Source organism: Tauraco erythrolophus, chromosome Z (assembly GCF_009769465.1).
Source record: "Tauraco erythrolophus isolate bTauEry1 chromosome Z, bTauEry1.pri, whole genome shotgun sequence".
NCBI classification, from domain to species: Eukaryota; Metazoa; Chordata; class Aves; order Musophagiformes; family Musophagidae; genus Tauraco; species Tauraco erythrolophus.
The window spans coordinates 30237897-30258863 of NC_141496.1; the positions used below are offsets into that span (position 1 = coordinate 30237897).

The 20967-nt window shown below is 39.8% G+C and overlaps 1 protein-coding gene across 1 annotated transcript; it reads left to right on the forward strand.

Moving 5' to 3' along the window:
* Window positions 1-309: 309 nt before the first annotated feature.
* Window positions 310-20962, forward strand: GFM2 (GTP dependent ribosome recycling factor mitochondrial 2). Its single transcript, XM_009991914.2, has 23 exons — window positions 310-325; window positions 584-651; window positions 773-840; window positions 931-1020; window positions 1570-1654; window positions 3503-3548; window positions 4543-4640; window positions 5681-5806; window positions 6204-6292; window positions 7552-7640; window positions 7879-7939; window positions 8035-8220; window positions 12476-12556; window positions 13308-13456; window positions 13985-14125; window positions 14208-14307; window positions 15107-15296; window positions 16635-16711; window positions 17215-17353; window positions 17472-17657; window positions 19161-19276; window positions 19523-19705; window positions 20141-20962. The coding sequence occupies exons 4-23, from the start codon at window positions 946-948 to the stop codon at window positions 20267-20269; spliced, it is 2346 nt and encodes a 781-aa protein (XP_009990216.2). The 5' UTR covers window positions 310-325; window positions 584-651; window positions 773-840; window positions 931-945; the 3' UTR covers window positions 20270-20962.
* The last annotated feature ends 5 nt before the right edge of the window (window positions 20963-20967 follow it).

The following is a 20967-nucleotide window of genomic DNA, read 5'->3' on the forward strand; positions in this document are numbered from 1 at the left end:
TGTCCGGTCGGGGCGGGAGGGCGGCGAGGTGCTGCGGCCGGCGGGGAAAGGAAGGAGGAGCGCGCCTTCCGGCGGCATGGCGGCGGTGCCGGCCGGGGCAGGGGCTGGGTTCGCGGCGGGAGCCCCGGTTTGGCTCAGTTAAAGCTCCTCGTTGGAGGCGGACGGTAGCGCGGGGGCCGGCGGAGCAACGTCCCAGCGGCCCGCACCGCGGCGGGCAGGGCAGCGGCGGGGCGCGGCGCGGCGGCGGTGGTCACGGGCACCGCTCGGGCACCGCTCCCCTCCCGCTCACGGGCAGCGGCGGCTCTACCAGGCGGGTGTTTGGCTCGTAAGTGAGGGTGGAAGTGGAGCTGCGTGCAGGCTGCGGCCCCTTCGTCGCGAAGCTCTGCCACGAGGCGTGAAATCACTGGAGCTGGATGTCGGTGTCTCTTTAAACAGCCGGCAGCTAGGAATGCTGTGGAAGCTCCTGTGCTCGGGCTTCGTGCTGCAGTGGTTTTGGCGATGCTTAAAAGCTCGCAGTGTTTAGTATTTTCTGTTGCTTCTGCCCCAGACACATCCTTTTCCCTGACCCGCTTCTTCCTTCCAGACCAGAAGAGCTATTTGCGCTTCCCTGGTCGCGGCAGTCAGTGCTCCAGAGCCTGTCTGAGCGTGAGGGTAAACTCCGATGTTAGTTTTTCTGCTTTACTGTTTGCAAATTTCCTTGGGAAGTATATTTAGCGTTTGTGGGCATGCGTTTGTGCTGCGTTTTTAAGGCTTAATGACATTATTTTCACAGATCTCATGCCGATTTAACCTGCAAAGCAGTAACGTGAAAAATATTAATCCGGTCTACCTTGAAAAACAGTTAAGTGCCATGATTTATTTATGTGGAAATAATACAATAACCTGTTTCCTGTCAAAAACGTTTTATACAATGTTTACTTACCTTGGCAGGGAACAGCTTTAGAAATGGGAGACAGAATGTTGAGAATTATGAGGAGATTTTCAGTGAACGCATTCAAGTCATCCAGTTTGTGCAATGAGGTAAACTTTCTCCCACATTTTGATACTTCCTCTATGAGTAAAAGAAATACTTGGGTTACTCTGAGTAAATTTTCTTTTTTGTCTTTCCTTTAAAAAGTGATATGCAATCAGAACACATGATTTCATGTTGCAATTGGACTTCACATAAATCAGAAATGGAAGTTGAATTTGTAATTTTTTTCTGTAAACATTTTTAGTTATCTGTGACTTTGATTACCTAACATTTGTCATTGTTAAACTTATTTACACAAATAATTAGATGTATTTAAAATATTGTGGCTACCGACAACATTTTGATGCCATCATAGATTTTTACTGAACTTCTCAAATAATATTGAGATTGGACTTGCTTTAAGCCTCAGTGCTACCATCTTCATGCTTCTGCTTCTAAATAGCTGGTATTTTGAGCTTTTATGAATATCTAACAACAGTATCAGTTCCTGTAGATTTTTTTTTTAGCTTAGTTTTCCTCAACTGGCAAAAATGTAGGTACAAAGTAATTATTTATAGTGATAAATATTCTGTATGATTCTGTTTTTTCCTTTTAAGCATGTGTATTTCAGGAAGACAAAAATGAGAGTCATAGGTGTGACACAGCAAGACTGCAGTCTAAGAAACTACAGTTCTCCACCAGGTATAAATTTATATTTTTTTCTCAGTAGTAAGGATTACTCTAAAAATGTGTCAGAATACTTTCTAAATTGTGTTTTATTGCATTATTTGGGTCATTATTTATAGAATTCGGTTTATGAAGCGCAAGCAGAACAGTTAAAAGGTTCAAGGACTGAAAAGGAGTGTTTTGTATTGCTGCTCTTTTCTTGGTAGGTGTATGGTATGAAGCCTTTAGAAAATGAGAAAAAGAAAAGATACCAATGTTTAAGAAGTCAGGTCAGTTGTGAAGTGTGCTGGAACCCCTGTTCAGTTGCCTGAAGTATAATTGGTTATCAAGTTACTGATGATACTCAGCATGTTGGACAACGGGAGAAAGACAGGAGTCGGATTAAATAGAAGCTTTAAGTTATCGCTAGTGTATTTTCTTTGCAGGCTCAGGATAAAAGAGGGTAAAAAGAATAAGATACTTGGAAAACAAAACTTCAATTAAAAGGAATTTTTGCTGATTTTTGAGTAGCTACACTGAGATTGAATGGAAATCGATTGATATAAGGCAGTGTTGGGAGTCAGGGCTGCTTTTTCCACACTTTTTCTATATCAGGATGGAGATGGGAAGAAAATATTGGTAACTGGTGGGTAGTCAACTTCTTGTTAAAAAAAAAAATAAATTGTTATTGTATTCAGCACTGTGTATCTTAGCAAAAGACTTTAACCTGCAGTCAGATACGTGAGAGAAGACTTACTCTTAGTTGATAATGTCAACTCGGTCTCTCTTGCTACGTACTACTGTTTCTGTGTAGTTGCCTGTGCAATGTCCTTGCTGTCTGCTGCACTTATCCCCAGTTTTGCTGTGCCGAATGCCTCAGTGTGTCACGTGGAGGAAGAGCTTCATTCTGTGCTTCATTCTGTGCATTCACAGAAGATACTGTGACTTAGACAAGCAAGATATCTCAAACGCACTAATGTGTTATTTTGTGCGTTATTTTAGAAACTGGAGGGGAAAAGACAGTGTTAATAGCAGCTTTTTTTTGAGGGGGTGGTGGTGGGTGTTGGTGAATTTCCAGCCTGCTACTTTACTTTTCCTAAGATCAGTCTTTCTCCTCATTGAGACGTTAACCTATAAGATGCCTCTTTAATATCTCTCTGATAAAAGGGATGATCTGTAGATGGTGAAGGAATGTCAGTTTAAATATTGTTGAATTCTGTTCAGCCTATTGAAGATAAAGTACTAGGAACGTGAGTTCCTGAAACACAACTTCAACGGCTTGAGTAACTGAATTATGGATTAGTTTCATTAAAATCTAGCTTGGCAGCTTATTTCCCAACTAAATAGGATATGAGAAAGGAAATATCTTTAAAGAAAATACGAGTTTAAAACTCCTCAGCCCCATATTTTCTTAGCCTAGGTCAGTTTACATTTTATTCCTGAGAATCATGCTGTCTAGCTTCAGTGCTTAAAGGATAAATGACTTTTGAAATTTGTTATGTAATCACCAGTTCAGATGGATGTCAGCATTGCAGTTGTCTTGAACTGTGGCATGTTTTGCTACTGCTTCTGCAGAGTAAGATTTTACTGTGCTGATGATACTCTTCTGTGTTGGCTTTTTCCTATTGTTTCAAAATTACCAGTATTTTGAAGACTTTGTCTGGTTTTGAGAGAGAGAGGGAGAAAGATTTATTGACAATTAAGTACATATCTTCAGAAATTTGTGGTGATAGAGATTATGGATTGTCATGAGTTGTGGCTCTGAATCTTTTTTTTTAATGAACTTTTTTTTTTTACTTTCTTGAATATATTTAATTTTGTTAAAATCTTATCATTTCTACATTGGCGTCTTACAAATTATTGGTTTTTTTTGTTTGTCTCCAGGGGATGTTAAGTCTCTGCGTTCTGTCATTAATCCTCATATCTCCAGGTATGTCATGCTAGCTTATTTTTCAGATGTAACTAACAGCCAGAGAAATTGATGTCAGAAAAAGTCATGGGTTGTTGGTATCGATGCCCGTCCCATGCATAGTTTGTGTGCATGTTCTAAATTAAAGTTAGTACTTTCTTACTTTTACCCTTCTGACGTTTCAGTGCAGAAGGTCAGGGAGATCTTGGACTGTCTCTTGCTTTTGTCTTCAGAACCAAAACTGGGCTCTTAGAGAAGCTCCAAATGCGTGGTGGTTGCTGGGAGCTGAATTAGGGTGAAGGGATGTCTTGGCAACTAGACCACTGCTGTGGGCCAGGCTGTGTACTTTGTGTTCATGGGAGCGCTCAGCCATATTAGATGAGGGCCTTAGTAATGAGGTCAAGGTAATTAGAGGCTGAGCTGCCAAAGAAATGGCTGAGGGGTGAAGTTCCCTTGGAAGACTACTTCTGTCCCGTGAGTGAATTCATTAATGGTGAACATGGGGGCTGACTGCAAGACTGTGATGCGCAGAGCTGGTGAAGCAGTTTTGGAAACTACTGGTAGGGTGCTTCAGAAGGGAAGACTTGGCTGATCAGAATCAAGGACAACTTCATGGCAACTTGGATGCTATATTTGGGGCATAAAGGCTATATATGCAATGGATTGTTCCAGGCAGCAGGGGTTAGACATCAGGATGGACGAGAGGGTGGAGGGGCTGCTTCTGTCTGTGGGGAGGGCAGATGTGTGAGGATGAGGCCAAAAGGTGGCCTTCCCCTGAAGTGAAGCATAAAAACCTGTTCCAAAACTCTTGAGTACTGTTGATCTGAAGAAAATCTGCCATTTCAATACTCATGTACTTCAGTATCAGAATGTACACTCTATCAGGTATGTAACAGAAGAAAAACGTTACTCGTCTGGTGTGCTGTTCTCAGTGAGTATTAATTGTGTGTACAAATAACAGTATCACTGAATAAAAAAATTACCGCAGTAAAAGCAATGTTTTTGCTTTACGCAGAATCCGAAACATTGGCATTATGGCCCACATTGATGCAGGGAAAACGACGACAACAGAGAGAATGCTGTATTATTCTGGATACATAAGAACGCTTGGAGGTTAGAAATACGTCTGGTATTTCAGTAGGTTTGAGAGATTTAATAGTGTACAATAACGTGCAACGCAGTTAGAGGTTGCTGGTGGAATAGCTTGCGTAGAAGCCAGTTGTTCCCAAGTTGTGCTTCAATGTGATGAAATTTTAGTGCACATTCCATTACGTTCTGAGGCAGTTGTACTTTGAGAGATCATAGGTTCATATTTTTCTTTTAGTGCATTGATTTGTTTAACATTGAATTAGAGGTTCTCCCTGTTTTACTTGTTCCTCGTGGGCCGTTCTGGTAAAGCTGTTTCTTCAGTCCTTTTCTGACCTGTAAAGAAACCAGATTAACAAGAAGTAACCATTTCTTTTGAAAGCCATAGCGCAGGGAGAATTCCTTGCTTCAGCAACTCTCAGAGAATTCTTTCAAAATTGGGAGCGTCACAGTAACCTTCATTTGTGCTACCTTTTGACCTTTTAAATTTAATTCTCTGTTCTCTGCTGCGTATGAGAACAGTAGATGATGTTGGGCTTGTTGAGTGGTTGGACTTGGTGGCCAGCTCGCTTAAAAATGTGGAACGGCTTCTCTTTTTATTAAAAAAAAAACAAACAAAAACACGCAAGCAAACCTCAACCTCTTACTTGGTTTTTTTTTTGTTTTGTTTTGGTTTGTTGTTTTTTTTTTACTTAAGTTTAATTTTTTTTAACTTAATTACTTTTTAATTACTAAATTTTAAAATGTCATTGACATTCCAAACAATGAGTGCAGCCAGGTTTTTTTGAAACTGTTCACCATTTTGGACTTTGCTTTATTTTCTAAGTTTCTTATAGTATTCCTAGGATTAAGAACAACAAAAAGGTGGTTGGAATTGCTTGTTCCCTGGAAAGGGAACCTGGATAAATTAGCTGACATTATGATTTTCTGAAAAAGGCTAGTTTTCTTAGCTTACACATGGATAAAGGGACAGTATTTCCAGATCGCACTCGGCATCTGTATTCCAAGGCAATTTCAGCTTTCGAATTATTTAGTTACCTGGCTGTAACCTTGCTTCCTGTTCACAGATGTTGATGATGGGGACACAGTGACAGATTTTATGGTACAGGAGCGAGAACGTGGGATTACCATTCAGTCTGCTGCTGTTACATTTGATTGGAAGGACTACAGAGTAAATCTGATTGACACCCCAGGTACTACACTTTAGCAGCATTCACATTGTTAGGGAGAGTAGAAGAGGTGGAGTGTTGTAGAACATAAGTCTTGGGTTTAAATATGGTGCAATACTTAATTGGTTTAATTGCAGCAGTAGAAAGGCCTATCCTGATCTCCATTCAGCTTTGGCTAATTATTGTTTGCTGGTGCCTAATCTAGCTTGTTTAAACTGAGCTCAAACATTTCCACACAGATTGCTTTCAGTTCTGGGATTGCAGTGTAACAGTCTTGTGTATTTCAAGGACTGATGGATGTTTTTCTCTGCAACTGAACACAGGGTCGTTTTGACATGATTAAAAAAAAAAAAAAATTGTAATGACCTGTTGATGTTGCGTATTTGAATTATGATGTTATAAAATGAAGATTATTTTTTAGGTCATGTGGACTTTACAGTGGAAGTTGAGCGTTGCTTGAGAGTCCTGGATGGAGCTGTAGCGGTGTTTGATGCTTCAGCTGGTGTTGAGGTAAAAGTAACCGGTAGTTTTTTGTGGTTTTTTTGTCTAATGTGTCTAATGACTCAAATCAGACTGAAATAATAGTAATAGTGCAGAGATGTTGCTCTGTGTTTTCTCTTCTGATTCTTTGATCAAAATTCCACTTGAGGAAACTGGGCATTTAATTTCAAGTCCTGTAGTATACAGGAATTTCTATGGTAATAAAGGACAAATAAGTGGGATTCCCATTAAAATCTGGGGTTTCTTTCTTGTTTTGTTGCTGTCCTTTACAAATGTTGATTGAGGTGAATGCTTCTGGCTAGCTCCACCAGTGGAAAGAAATGAATATATGTTCATTTGTCATCTTCAGTAGATGGAAATGAGAAATTGAAAATGAAAATTAAAATGAAATTGGAAATGAAAATGTAGAAAATGCAAGATTTTCGGCCAGAGTATCTCCCTCCCCAGTGGCCTATTTAACACGCCCTTTGAGGCATAGTGCAGAAAAGGTGGAGGTAGGCTGGAATTTGACTTTATAGCATGAGATGTTTGAGTTGTTCAATCCTGTCGAAAAGCTACTTGTGAAATCACTGTGTTCCATGGGACATAGGACCTTTTTCCTAGATGAAGGATGGGAGAACTCTTGATCAGTGTGAGTCACATTATTTTACTTGCTATTGGAAAGCATTTAAGTACCATTGTATAGGAACCCGAACTGAGTAACTGCTCTCAGTTAGATCTGTTTGTGGGGTTTTTGTTGGTTTTTTGTTTTTTTTTTTTCCTAAAACTGTGTAGGAAATTTTTGCATTATTTCCATGTATGGTAAGAGACTGTTTCTGAATCTGAACTGACTTTCATATATACCTGTTTTAACTTTCTGATAAAAATGTGTATCATAAATTGCTCAGCAGTACACAAATTACTAGCAAAAGCACAGTAGTTTTTAGTGTTGCATGGGTAGCCACAGAAACGCTTGCCTCTGTGTGCTTAAGTGTCTTGGCAATAAAGTCTTAAGACTCTACGTTACTGATTTTTTTTCCATATGTATCACCTGTAATGCTTAGTTTCTCTCCATGTTCCCTTGCCCGTATACCCTTAGTGAAGGACGGGGAATGACAAGAGAAGAGAAAAAGCTGCTTGTGGAGTTCATCTATGCTGCTCGATATGGGATTGTCAGAGAACATTCAGCACAGTTCCCTTCCGTACTCTGAGCTCGGTCTCTCAGTGGTACTGGGGAGCACGCAGCTGAGCTGTCGGCACTCAGGTTTCCATTTTGTCTTTTGCTTTAGGCCCAAACTCTGACAGTGTGGAGACAGGCGGACAAACATCAGATACCACGAATTTGCTTTTTGAACAAGATGGACAAAAACAGGGCAAGGTATGTGGACAGTTATTTTAATCATTGCTAAAAACCTTGTGAGAGAATGTATCTAGTCAATTTAAAGTTTTTCTGTGAAGCATAGGGCAAGCCAATTATGTTAATACTTACTATATACATCCTTGATTATGCAGTTGCATATTTTTGTGTAATTTTAGGAGTAATTTTTGCATTACTAGTAAACCTGTTTTACTATATCATTGAGTTTTGTGTAACAGTGTCTGTTGTTTTAATACAGTTTTACATATGCTGTTGAGAGTATCAAACAAAAGTTGAAGACAAAACCTTTGCTTTTACAGGTAAGCTTAGAAATTAAATGTTTATTTACTTTCTTTTGAATGGAACTCCTTTCTTAATTTTTTGCAGCTGACTGAAATCTCCACTCTATTTGCAGTTACCCATTGGGGAAGCCAAGACCTTCAGAGGACTGGTTGATGTTGTGACTAAGGAACGAATAATTTGGAAACCTACTTCTGATTTGGATGATGGAAAAAATTTTGAGCAAAAGCTGCTGCTGGAGGCTGATGATCCCAACCTGTTCCAAGAAGTCCAGGATGCCAGAAATACCTTAATAGAACAAGTAAAGTTCTAAAGTAAATATATAATATATTTAAAACCGTTACTTAGAACAGTAGAAAAAATAGGTGGAAAGGGACCCATGGAGGTGTCTGGTGCAGTGATCTTCTCAAAGCAGGACTAACTTCAGCATTAGATCGGGTTGTTCAGGCCTTGTTCAGTTGAGTTGTCAGGACTGTAAGGATGGTGATTACAATCTGCCTAGGCAGCCTGTGCCAGTGCTTGATCATCCTTGTAGAGAAACATTATTTCTTTTTGTCCAACGGGAAATTACCATGTTGCAACCAGCAACACACTGCTTGTCCATTCCTTGTGTACCCCTGAGAATCATCTGTCTCTCTTTTCCCTGAACCAGGCCCACCACCACCACCATTTCAAGTAGGAAGAGAGCATTTGCATCCTACCTTAGCCTCCCAAAGCAGGACAAACCCATCTCTCTGGGCCTCCAGCTGCACTCCAGCCACCTTAGTGGTTTTCTGCTGGACTTCCCACAGTTCATCAGTCTCTTTTGTGCTGGGGGACCTAAAAGCAGACAAGACAGTGTTGCATATGCATGTTCAGAGGTGCAGGGTAGAGGGTACTAACCACTCGCCCTGATCTACTGGCTATGCTCTTGCTGATGCAGCCCGATACACAGTTAGCCTTTGTCACTGGAAGGGGATGCTCCTGACTCATGGTCACTTGTCCAGCAGGACCCTCTGTCTGACTTCTGTAGAGATGTTTCCTAGCTAGTTGATTCCCAGTCTGTGTCAGCGCATGGATTTTTTCTATCCCAGGTGCAAGAATTCTGCATTTGTCCATACACAACTAATTTCAGATTTTCTTCACTTCCTTTCCATCTGTCAAAGACACTTAATTCACATCAGAAATGTTAATACATGATGGAAAAACATATTGAATATAGAGAGTTGGACTCCCTGGCCGCACAATATGTGCGTAAAAGGAAGAACAATCCCTGCTTTATAAATAGGAAACTGAAGAAAGCAGACACTAAATTTAGCATTCAGTTGGTTAACAGGGCGTCTTACACTGTCTTAGATGCCAAAAGATCTTGGGACATTCACACGAGGCCTGGCAGCTGTGACCCAGAACGTGCAGAATATCCATACCCTTCTGGTGCGGCAGTTAAAAACTGGATGGGATGTTGCAGGCTGGTCAAAATGGCACTAAATACTCTGTTAGAATCCCACCATAATTGTTGTTGCAGATCCATACAAAAGGTCCATGGATGAGATGAGAAAAGAACAGTGTAAGTATTTCTTTAACTCAGGTTAGAATCATAGAATTGTAGAATGGTTTGAGTTGGAAGGGTCCTTAAAGACCAGCTAGTTCCAACCCCTCTACCATGGGCAAGGACATCTTCCACTATACCAGGTTGCTCAAAGCCTCATCCAACCTGGCCTTGAACACTTCCAGATATGGGGCATCCACAACTTCTCTGGACAACCTGTTCCACTGTCTCACCACCCTCATAGTGAAGAATTTTTTCCTTAGATCTAATCTAAATCTGCCCTCTTTCAGTTTAAATCCATTGCCCCTTGTCCTATCACTACACGCCCTTTTAAAAAGTCCCTCTTCAGCTTTCCTGTAGGCCCCTTTAGGTACTGTAAGACTGCTAGGTCATGTCCTCGGAGCCTTGTCTTCATAGGAGAGGTGCTCTAGCCTTCACATCATCTTCATGATTCTCCTCTGGACCAGCTCCAACAGCTCCATGTCCTCCTTCTGTTGAGGACCCAGAGCTGAACGCAGTATTACAAGTGGGGTCTCATGAGAGCAGAGTAGAGGGGCAGAATCACCTCCCTCGACCTGCTCGCCGTGCTTCTTGTCATGCAGCCAAGGATACCATTGGCTTTCTGGGCTGCCAGTGCACACTGCCGGCTCATGTTGAGCTTCTCATCCACTGGCACTCCCAAGGCCTTCTCCTCAGGGCTGCTCTCAATCCATTCTCTGCTTATTCTGTACTTGTGCTTGGGATTGCCCCGACCCATGAGCAGGACCTCGCACTTGGCCTTGTTGAACTTCATGAGGTTCACACAGGCCCATCTCTCCAGCCTGTCAAGGTCCCTCTGGATGGCATCCCTTCCCTCCAGCATGTCAACCGCACCACACAGCTTGGTGTCATCAGCAAACTTGCTGAGGGTGCACTCGATCCCACTGTCCGTGTCGCCGTCAAAGATGTTTAACAGCACTGACCCCTAATACCAGCCTCTGAGGAACGCCACTCATCACTGGTCTCCACTTGGACATCAAGCCGTTGACAACCATGCTTTCAGTGTGACCATCCAGCCAATTTCTTATCCACCAAGTAGTTCATCTGTCAAATCCATATCTCTCGAATTTAGAGACAAGGATGTCATATGGGACAGTGTCAAATGCTTTGGACAAGTCTAGATAGATGATGTCAGCTGCTCTTCCCTTATCCACCAATGCTGTATCCCCATCGTAGAAGGCCGCCCAGTTTGTCAGGTACAATGTGCCCTTAGTGAAGCCATATGGACTGTCACCAATCACCTCATTTTTTCTGATGTGCCTTAGCATAGTCACCAGGAGGATCTGGTCCATGATCTTGCCATGCACAGAGGTGAGACTGACTGGCCTGTAGTTCCCTGTGTCTTCCTTTTTTCCCTTTTTTAAAAATGGGGGCTATATTTCCCCTTTTCCAGTTGATGGGAACTTCACTAGACTGCCTCAGCTTCTCAAATGTGATGGGCAGTGGCTTGTCATAGTGTGAGACTAAGAAAGATAATAGAAACTTGATCTGGTTGATACCAGGTTTTGCACAGTTGACAGTTTAGAATGGGTGAAGAATGGAAGAATTAAAGGAAATAAAAGAATAATTTGCATGTTGAGCAGTGCAGAACATTTGAAGTGTTTTTTTCAGAGTTTTTTTTCTTCTCCCCCCTGCTGGCATTTTAAGATTCCGCAACATTTTGTGTAAGTTATATAGTGATATTGGAAGATTCGGTTGTACTTGACTCTAAGCAAGTCTTTGAGTAAAAAGTTTTTTTTAAATACCTTCAATTTGCTTATCTACACCTTAAAAGTGTAGGAGTGATTACATTTGAATGCATACTGTTATAAGCAAAAATATGGGAGGTTAACAACTATGTTTATCTCTGATATCGATCAGTTCTGCTGGAAAGGCTGCCCTCCATACAACTTCGAATAACATTGCGCAAGTGCATAAACAGATCATGCTAGGCTTTCAGTTTCCTTTGAAACATCAGAATCAGAGAGTTATATTTTATATTGCTCTGAGTTCAGTAAAACACACACACAATCATGTTTTCAAGATTTCCAGGTTTTAAATGGGGATGTTATTACTCAGCTTCTTATCATAACTAATGTAATGTCAGATTGAAAGCTTTGTAAGAACAGCGTTGGGTTTTTTCCTTTGATTTCTGGGCCCTTCCTGAAGCAGGAAGGGGCGGACCAGTAGTGTGATAATTGAGATAACCTTGTGTACGTAAAGTATTTTTGATATGCTTTCTATCCTACTAACACTCCGTATTGGAAACACTGTAAAATTTTGTAGTTCGAATACCAGCCATCTTGCACAGTTTGCCTTCACTTAATTAAATGAATGCTTTATCTCTCGTATTTTAACTATTAGCTTGATTAGACTTCTAATTGCTTATCAATGATTCATTTCAATATTTGGTCAGTTGCTGTCGTAGCCACTAGAGGGGGCAAAGTGCCTTCCTGCAGGTCGGGTGTCCGGGGTTCTATGACAGTGCAAGGGTCTATGTGAGACGAGTTAAAAAGTAGTTAATTTGTCAGGCTAAGTGGTACAGTTTGACAATGCAGATGAGCTCTTGGACCTACGAGCCTTTGACATGAAGAAGGTCAAAATGCTCTGATGGCTCGTCTGTTTTTTCCAGCTGTACATCTACTGTCTCACAAGGTTACTTGCTCCATACTTCAGACTTCGCCGTGTTGCAGATCTGAAATACTTTCAGTTGTACCTTTCATGGCTGTCACTGCACGGCTGCAGGTTTTTTTTTGTTTCAGGGAAGAGTACAAGCATTCTTTCTTACTGATGTTTTGCCTGACAGCAACTTTATAAGTTGATTTTTAGTTTTTGTCTCCTGTCCTTTCTTGAAACCTTCATGTCCATAATTTCTGTGGTTTGAGTTTGTGATCTCTGATGCCTTTGAAGGCTTCGTTCCTGCTCCATTTAGCTATATATTCTAAATAAGATTCGTGACTTGCCTGTGAAACTGCTATATGCCAAATAACAAAGAACTGTTCTGTTGAAGGTTGCAGATCTGGATGATGAATTTGCTGAGCTGATTCTAGGAGAATATAGTGAAAATTTTGACTTAATACCAGCTGACAAGGTAATTTTTACATTTCACGTTTTTACTACTTGTTTTTTCTAGGTGATATTCTGAAGGGATGGGTTTTTCTTCGTTTGTCACATGCACATTATGATTTTGCAGATGTGCATTTTTATGAAAAAAAATCACACAAGGTTTGTAGTGAATTTACAGTGCTGTGTATTGAGGACAAAGTATACTCAAGCTTAGTATGAATTGTATACGATAATGCACTAACTATGATTCTCAGACATGCTAAGCACAATTTTAAAAGTAGGGTACCTTTGTTCAGGAAGGTTTGGTGGGTTTTTTTAAGAAGTTAGGCTACTCTGGAAGAGTTTAGGGAAAGGTGAATGGAATTTCCAGGTAGACTCAGTGCAGTTTGTGTCCGAGCTGCTGATTCTTCCTAATGCAAGTAGCATTTCAACTGCTATGAATTGGTTGGGTCTTCAGACACTGCATATTGAAAGTGGCGAGGTACAACATTATTAAGGAATTAAAAAGACTGTTAGAAAAAGAGCAAGAACAGCTGCAGATCTGCATGAAATGTTTAGAAATCTTAAAAGCAGTGTCTTCCGTTCTAGCATCTAAACGTTTGGCTTTATGGTTTGGAGCTCATTAAAAGCAGTGAAAGGAGTTTGGGTGAGTGATGTTATATTTGCAAACATAATTCATAACTTCTGGCGATTTGTTAGCTACACCTGATAGCTGGAATGCAATTTAAGGCTAAATTGTAGCTCACATATTAACAGAAAATAATTCTGTTTTGCAGTTACAGTCAGCTATCCGCAGAGTCACGCTAGCTCAGAAAGCGGTGCCCGTACTCTGTGGCAGCGCACTGAAGAACAAAGGAGTGCAGCCGTTACTGGACGCTATTACTATGTACCTGCCTGCACCTAATGAGCGTTCATACGAGTTTCTGTAAGTACAGGGAGAAAAGAAGGGCCAGGAAAAAGGAAAAATTAGTAGGAAAGCATAAAAGGAGAAAATGAAAAATACTATCAAAGCATTCATGTCTTTAAAAACATTCACCGTTTTTACGTAATAAATAACAGTGAAGATGTGCAGACATAAAAATACACTTGAGTACTGAACCTGCTTTGGCCAGTGCTACTGGAGTTGTATGCATTCATCTCTAGTTGTCAAATTTGCACTTTAAGAGTTCTGAAGTCTACCTTTAATCTGAGGATATTGCCGTTTTAACAAAATTGGGGTCTAGGGATCATCTTTCATATTGGCTGAATCACATGACATCTTACATACCCTACGGGAGCTGGAACTGCTTAGGTTAATATTTTTGGTATAAATTAGGATTTTTTAAAAATCTGCATCTATTAGTATTACAATAGGAAACATATTGCTTCTTAAATGAGTGGATATTTAGGTAAATGTGAGTTTGAGTGGATTAATCCTACAAGTATGCTTTTTGTTTTGCTTTTTATTTTGCAGGCAATGGTACAAGGATGACCTGTGTGCCCTAGCGTTTAAAGTTCTCCATGATAAATGTCGTGGACCACTAGTTTTCGTTCGTGTTTACTCAGGTTCACTGAAACCTCAATCAGCTGTATATAATATTAACAAAAGTTGCACGTGAGTTAAGATAAAGGCGTGGTTTTGTGTAGCATTGGAATTTCTGTTCAAGTCCTGAGTAATACAAGAATTTTGTTTTCAGGGAGAGAATGAGCCGGCTGCTCCTGCCTTTTGCTGACCAGCAAATTGAAATACCATCACTAATGCCTGGCAACATTGCCCTTACTGTTGGGTTAAAACAGGTAATGGAAAATACCGATTCTGTAAGGGAACTTGTTTCACTAGTGTGCTTTCTACTTGTATGGTGTGTATCTCAGACATGTTCTTGATTATTGTAACATATATAAACTTGCTTTATTTCAAGTACATGTACATGTACTTCCTCCTAAAATGAAATATTACAATGTACAAATGTCAGTAATTGACCTGGGAGATGCAATGCTGATTGAATGGAAAGGACTGAAAAGAGGTGGTGTATTTTAGTAGGGTTGGGACCTTGTATTTATATTGTAACTCTTAAAATACCATGTAATGCCACAGAGACCTTCTGTGGGGAAGGAGAGCAAAGTTCCAAATAAGTTACCCAAAGCAACAGTTTAAGTTCAAGTAAGTTTGTTTCATGCTTGCTTCTATTATTTTACTAATTCAGTCTTTTATGGTCTGAACAGGCTGCATAGATCTCATTTGCACAGATTTTCTAAAATGTTACCAACTTGGTTATGCATAACCCAATTTTCATTTACCAGTACTTATCTTTGTGGCTTCCTATCTTGACTGGTAAGTTAGAGTTAAAATGCAGTGAACTGGACAAAGAAATGTTAGTCTAAATTTGTGCAGTTTTTCCTCTTCCAGATCATGTTAGTTATTTAAAGAGAGATGTTACAGTAATTTCTTATTTGTAAGTAAATAAGTGGACTTTAGCACAAGTGGTTTTGAGGAGGAGAAATAGTCAGGATTTGGTTTTGAGGTTTTGGGCTTGCTTTTCATATCTCCTCCTCTCGCTCTCCTGTGTCTTGTGGGTCACTGGGTGTTGATCTATAGAGTGCCACTGGAGATACCATAGTGTCATCAAAGGCTTCAGCAGTAGCTGCAGCACGCCGAGCTGGAAGGGATGCTGGGGGAGAGAAGAGGTCAACCAGTGACGTAGAGAGCCTTCTGCTGGCAGGCGTTGAGATCCCTGACCCTGTCTTCTTTTGTACAATTGAACCTCCTTCAATGGCCAAACAACAAGGTACAACGTAGCTACCTAAGAATATGTAAGATATTCCACAAGAGAGATATGCAACCATAACCAGATAACCATATTCTCATATGTAAGGAATAATGCTTGTCCCCAATCCATGCACATCAGGTTGACGTGAGTTGCACAAATCTATCAGTCAGTGATCTAATAAGGCCCTTTTTGGTGCTTTCCACAGATTATCTGTTTTAGTTGGTGGTTGTCAGTATGCTTTGCTATTACTACGTCAAGTAGTACTTTTCTAGGTTTTGTGTCTAGAAAAGTAGTTGTTATTTATTTTGAAAGAAGAGATGGAGGCAGTTTCATTTCCTACTGTCATGCTTAGTTTTGCTGCAGGCACGCTGATGTGCTATACATAGTGTCCCAAGTACAAATAACCTTGAAATGTGGTGGTGGTGTTTTTTTTTTCAGTCAGCGCTTGCTGTTTTACTCTATGGTGTAAAGTCTTCACTTACCAAGACTTCTGTGTGTCTAGTTAGGGTTCACCCGTGCAGTGTGACCTGTAATCTTACTGCCTTTCCCAAGAATCTGTGCCAGAGAATCTAGTTATTTGACTCTTTTTGGAAATACATACTTTAAGCTCTGTATCATCATTCCAACAAAGCTGAGCTTGGTTGGGAGTGAAGAGGAGGAAGGATAACTACCACCGTAGCATGATGGAATGGAGCAAGGTAGAACGCAGGTTTGGAGCAATGTGTCTGCAGGCTGAGCCAGTCAGCTTTAAGGTGTTCCTGTTTTACGGGGGTTTGGATGTTTTCATTTGTGGGGGTTTTGTTTGGGGTTTTTTTGGTGGTGTTTTTTTTTTTTCCAAAGACAGTAAGGTAGATAAATGCAGTCTCAGCTGCGAGTTTATCATCCTGTAGCTGCTTTCCTGTAGCTGATTTCCTCAGCAGTTAAGACAATGGGGAAATAGAAAAAAAAAATTTGCATTTGAACCTTTTCATGTTGAACCCTTCTTGAAATATTTAGGCAAATTATATAAGAGTTGATAATTTTTTCTTATCTGTAAAAAGAGAGCAGTACTTTTTACGGACTTGATGAAGCACTTATAGGTTCCATTTTGTCTTCATACATACCACTCTGAAAATGGTATTTTTAATAATTAAGTGCTCTGTGGCATGCAGTTAATTTGTTGGAGAGAATCAGAAGTTGCAAGTTGCTTGTAATTTGAGTTGACTTTCTTTGCCAGACTCTGTGCTTCTCTAGGGTCCTTTTGATTCCTTCTGAGAATAAGATTTGACCTTATGAGGAAATTGATGTTCAGACATTCATTATGATTCTCCAATTACTGAAGTCTCTTTAGATACAATGTTTGATATTTATGTACAGACTTGGATAACGCATTGAGCTGCCTTCAGCGTGAAGATCCAAGTTTAAAAGTGAAGCTTGATCCTGACACAGGACAAGTAAGATGAATCTTCTGTTGCTGACCTTATAACCAAGCTTTATTTTACAACTGTCAAGGTGACCCCTCAGTTAGTTCACTTACATATTGAGATTTTCTTGAATAAAAAGGACTTTCTAAACGTTCGTATCGTACATGTACAAAGTTCTGTGCATCAAAGTAAAATGGAGCCTTGTGCGCTTGTCATTTACAGAGTAGAGGAAGTAACCCTGTACTCTGCACGTTTTTGACAGTTCTGTTTTTAAAAAAGTTTGAATTACATAGTCTTTAAGATAATGTAAGATGGCCTTTTTACAGTGTTCACAGTAGTGGTAATTACCCTCTCACTTACATGGTGTTTATGTCAGATGACCTAAAGCAGTCCTGTTTTCTCTCTAGGCTCCTTAGAAATATTTCAAATTTTAAGAGACTATTAAAAGCATGCAAGTCCTTGCTTAAACAGTTTGTATTAACCCCTGAGTTTTGCATGTTGTTCCTCTTCTCTCTTAACTCTCTTCTTACTAGACTATTCTTTGTGGCATGGGAGAACTACACATAGAGATCATTCATGACCGAATCAAACGTGAATATGGAATTGAGACTTATTTGGGACCTCTTCAAATAGCATACAGAGAAACTATCCTAAATGCTGCCCAAGCTACAGGTAAAATACGTGAATGGAATAGCTTGATTTACGTTAAATGATTTTCTGAGTAACTTTCATTTTATGTATTAGATTTTTTTCCAAATGGTTGTTTCACTTTTCATTTTTTTTGCTGCAGATATATTGGACAAAACAGTAGGAGATAAGCGACACTTTGTAACTGCAGAGTTAGAGGTCAGGCCCAGGCTAGAGGACAAAGCAATGACAAAACCTGTCATCGAGTACGCTGCAAGCGTCATTGAAGTGCTACCCAAAGAACTCCAAGGAGCTGTAGAAAATGGAATCACAAATTCATGCGTTCAAGGTAATGGAAGTTTTATGACAGCTATACTGGTCTAACATTTCTGTAATAAGTAATTTAATATGTTTCTAGGAGGAAAAACTCCTTGGTAGCTTGAAAACTAAAAGATAGATAGTACATATTAACATTAGATGGAAAGGAAAATTCTGTAATTTCTTTAAATACAAAAATTGCCCAACACTCCTTTCCCTATGCCAGGAATGGAAGTCGGCATGCCTTTGGTTTTAAGGTTGTTTTCTCAGTCAGTCAACAGTGAGCTTGGGGTACTTTTGGTTTGTTTTTTAATCTGACATAAGAGAGAAGGTGTTTACTTGATGGCATCATATAAACCATAGTGATGTGACAGTAGTGGTTTCAGAGGCCATCATGTACATACCATGCCTCTATTAGAGTTACTGATATTTTTTTGGGGTTTTCAAATATGTTAAACCCGTGAAAGTACACAATAAAAAGCCTTACCTCATTGCAAAACATAGGCTTTCTAAAGGACTAAAAGCATCCTTTACATTTGATTAAAAATAGGAAGTATTTAATAACTTGTGGCCAAAGAAACTCCCTTACAGTAAAATTAACAGGAAGTGGATTGTTAAATGAGAAATACTCCAGAAGAAGCAGCATGAGGTGTTTTTTCCATGTTGCTTTGTTGAGTTGGAAAGTGTCTCTCATCTCTGGCTGTGGAATGAGTCTTGACTGTGTGCTTTCTTCATGCTCCTTGAAGACACTTCAGAACTGTGCTGTCTCCAGCCTAAAATTCATGCTGTCAAGTGCTTTAAAAATAGATAGACAGATAGATAGCCAGATTGATCGATCGATCGATCGATGTCCTCTGTAGGAAAAAAGCTATGTGTTTTTTCTCACATGAGGTTCAGGCCTCCCATCTGGTCCAATACAGTTTTTGGTCTGGTTGAGAGTCCTGGGTTGGAGGGAGATAACTTGCCTACGACACTAGATGTGGTTCATCCCTCATAGAATTGAGTTAATCCTGCAGTTTTGGTAATGGGCTGGTATCAAGCTTTGCTGTGATCCCATTTTGTTGAAAAAGAAAGTACAGAAGATATTCTGGCTTCTGGCTAAACAAAAGGTTTCACTACTTTTTCAAATGAAATCTTGTTTCAATAGACAAGTTTTAGATATTATAATGTATTTAAAAATAATTTCATTTTTGGGAACAGTCGTATGGATGAGCATACTCAGGAACTTCTGGTTGTGAAAATTATCTGTGCTTTTGGTAAGAGTAAGAAAGTGTACATCTGCATTCCTTTGTCTCTTTTTGGCAAAGCTAGGTAACAACAAAAATCACAAAATGAGGAACAAGACCAGTAGTCATGCCGTTGAGGGGAGGAAGGGGAAGGAGAGGGGAAAGAGGAAAGTGAGAAGCTTTAAATTAATCCTGAAACTCTTTTGCATGTGTCTTAATATTCTGAAAAACACTGTGCTTTTTTCTCTTTTTGTGTTTGTTTTTTTGTTGTTGTTGTGTTTTTTGGTGTGTGGTTTTTTTTTTCTTAGGACCTTTGCTTGGATTTCCAGTTCAGGGTATAGATGTGACAGTGCAATCATTGATGGTGCATCCTGACACCTCCCACACAATGGTATCAGCCTGTGTTTCCCGCTGCATGCAAAAGGTACAGTGAAACTGTAAGCTGCCGTGCAACACAGTAACATGATACACTACTGAGAAAACAGATGTGTATCAATATCTGGTAATTGTTCTCTGACAGTGTAATGCCCTCGCTGGGGACTCTATAGCTTTTGAGAGTAGAGAATTTGAGAGGCAGTGTTAGCTTCAGTTATGGAAGCACTTACTATGTCAATGTAAAAAAAAAAAAAAAAAAAAAGCACCACCATAACTCTCCTTCCCTTCCATGCAGGCTTTGAAAAAAGCTACTATACAAATACTGGAGCCCTTGATGAACCTAGAAATCACAGTCAGTGAAGATCATCTCAGTGCAGCACTCGCTGACCTTGCACAGCGGAGAGGTAGTATTCAGGAAATCCAGAGCCGTCAAGATAACAGAGTTGTGGTTGCTGCTGTTCCACTAGCAGAAACGATGGTAGGTGATTATCTTATTAATGGTAAAATGCCAATCTGATCCTTTTTTAATGTGCTTAAAACTAATTAGGATTAAGTTCACTTTTCCTGTTGTTATGGATGAATAAGTTTGGAATGGTGTCTTTTATTGTATTTTAATTATTGAAAGTATGAAGCATGTGCCCACAGATCTAGTAGCAGTTTTGTGCCTGATTCAGCTTGTTAAACTAGCATGTTTTCAACTGTAAGTCAGAGGTTTTACAGAGAATAGTTTTTTTAAAAGTATGTTATTAGGTTGACTTACTATTAATTATAGTAATACTAAAAAATTAACTTACTAGTATGTTGCAGGATACTTCTGACTGTGTCTCTCTCTCCCGCTCATCTAAACAGCTTTCTGCCCTAACTTATCTTCCATTCATCCTAAACTGAGACATGTGTTCTCCATTTTGTCCAGGGCTACTCAACTGTTTTGCGTTCTCTAACATCAGGCTCAGCAACCTTCACTTTGGAGCTTGCCAGTTATCAAGCCCTGAACAGTCAAGAGCAAAGTGCTCTTCTTCAGAGGAGGATGGGGTTGGTGTGATTGTTTTACTCTGTAGAACAACAAAGATATTTTCTGTCCTCCCTGTTAAAGATTTTCAGGAGCCTATTTATGTACACCATTATGTTCTTCTGAGACCAGCTGGTTGTGGTAAATGATGAATTGGCAGCTATATGAGCAGACTGTGCTTTTAAACTGTCCAAGGGAAGGTTCAAGAGACTGTTCTTCTGGCACAGCCTTGTAAAGCAGCTGAACCAGAGATGCAACCACAATTTGCTGCTTTGCAAATTCTTATCTTACAGGTATCCGCAATAAGAAGCGATGCAAATCCTCTTCATAGAAATAAGCACTAAGTGCACCTTAATGTGCCATTAGGACTGTTTCTTACTTTATTAACTAAAGTTTATGAAGTTTATGTCTAAATGAAATAACTTTACAATTATGGCAGTCTGTATCTTGATTTGTTTTCAGCTGAATAAAATACGGTTAATAAGCATTTTAAACTGTACAACTGTAAGTATTACTTCCTGTATTGTTAGAAACCAGTTTAAACCAGAGTTCAGGACTGGGTATAACTTCTACCTAAGTTTGCTTTAGCAAGTAAGTGGAGTGGAAGCATCTGCAAACCAAGTAAGATCTGTGCAAAAAATACAAGAGAGGCTGAGTTCTCCCAGGACAGCGATCCCTACCTACCACCTTGAAGTATATTGAGAGAGGATTATTTTTAACTTCTGATTTAA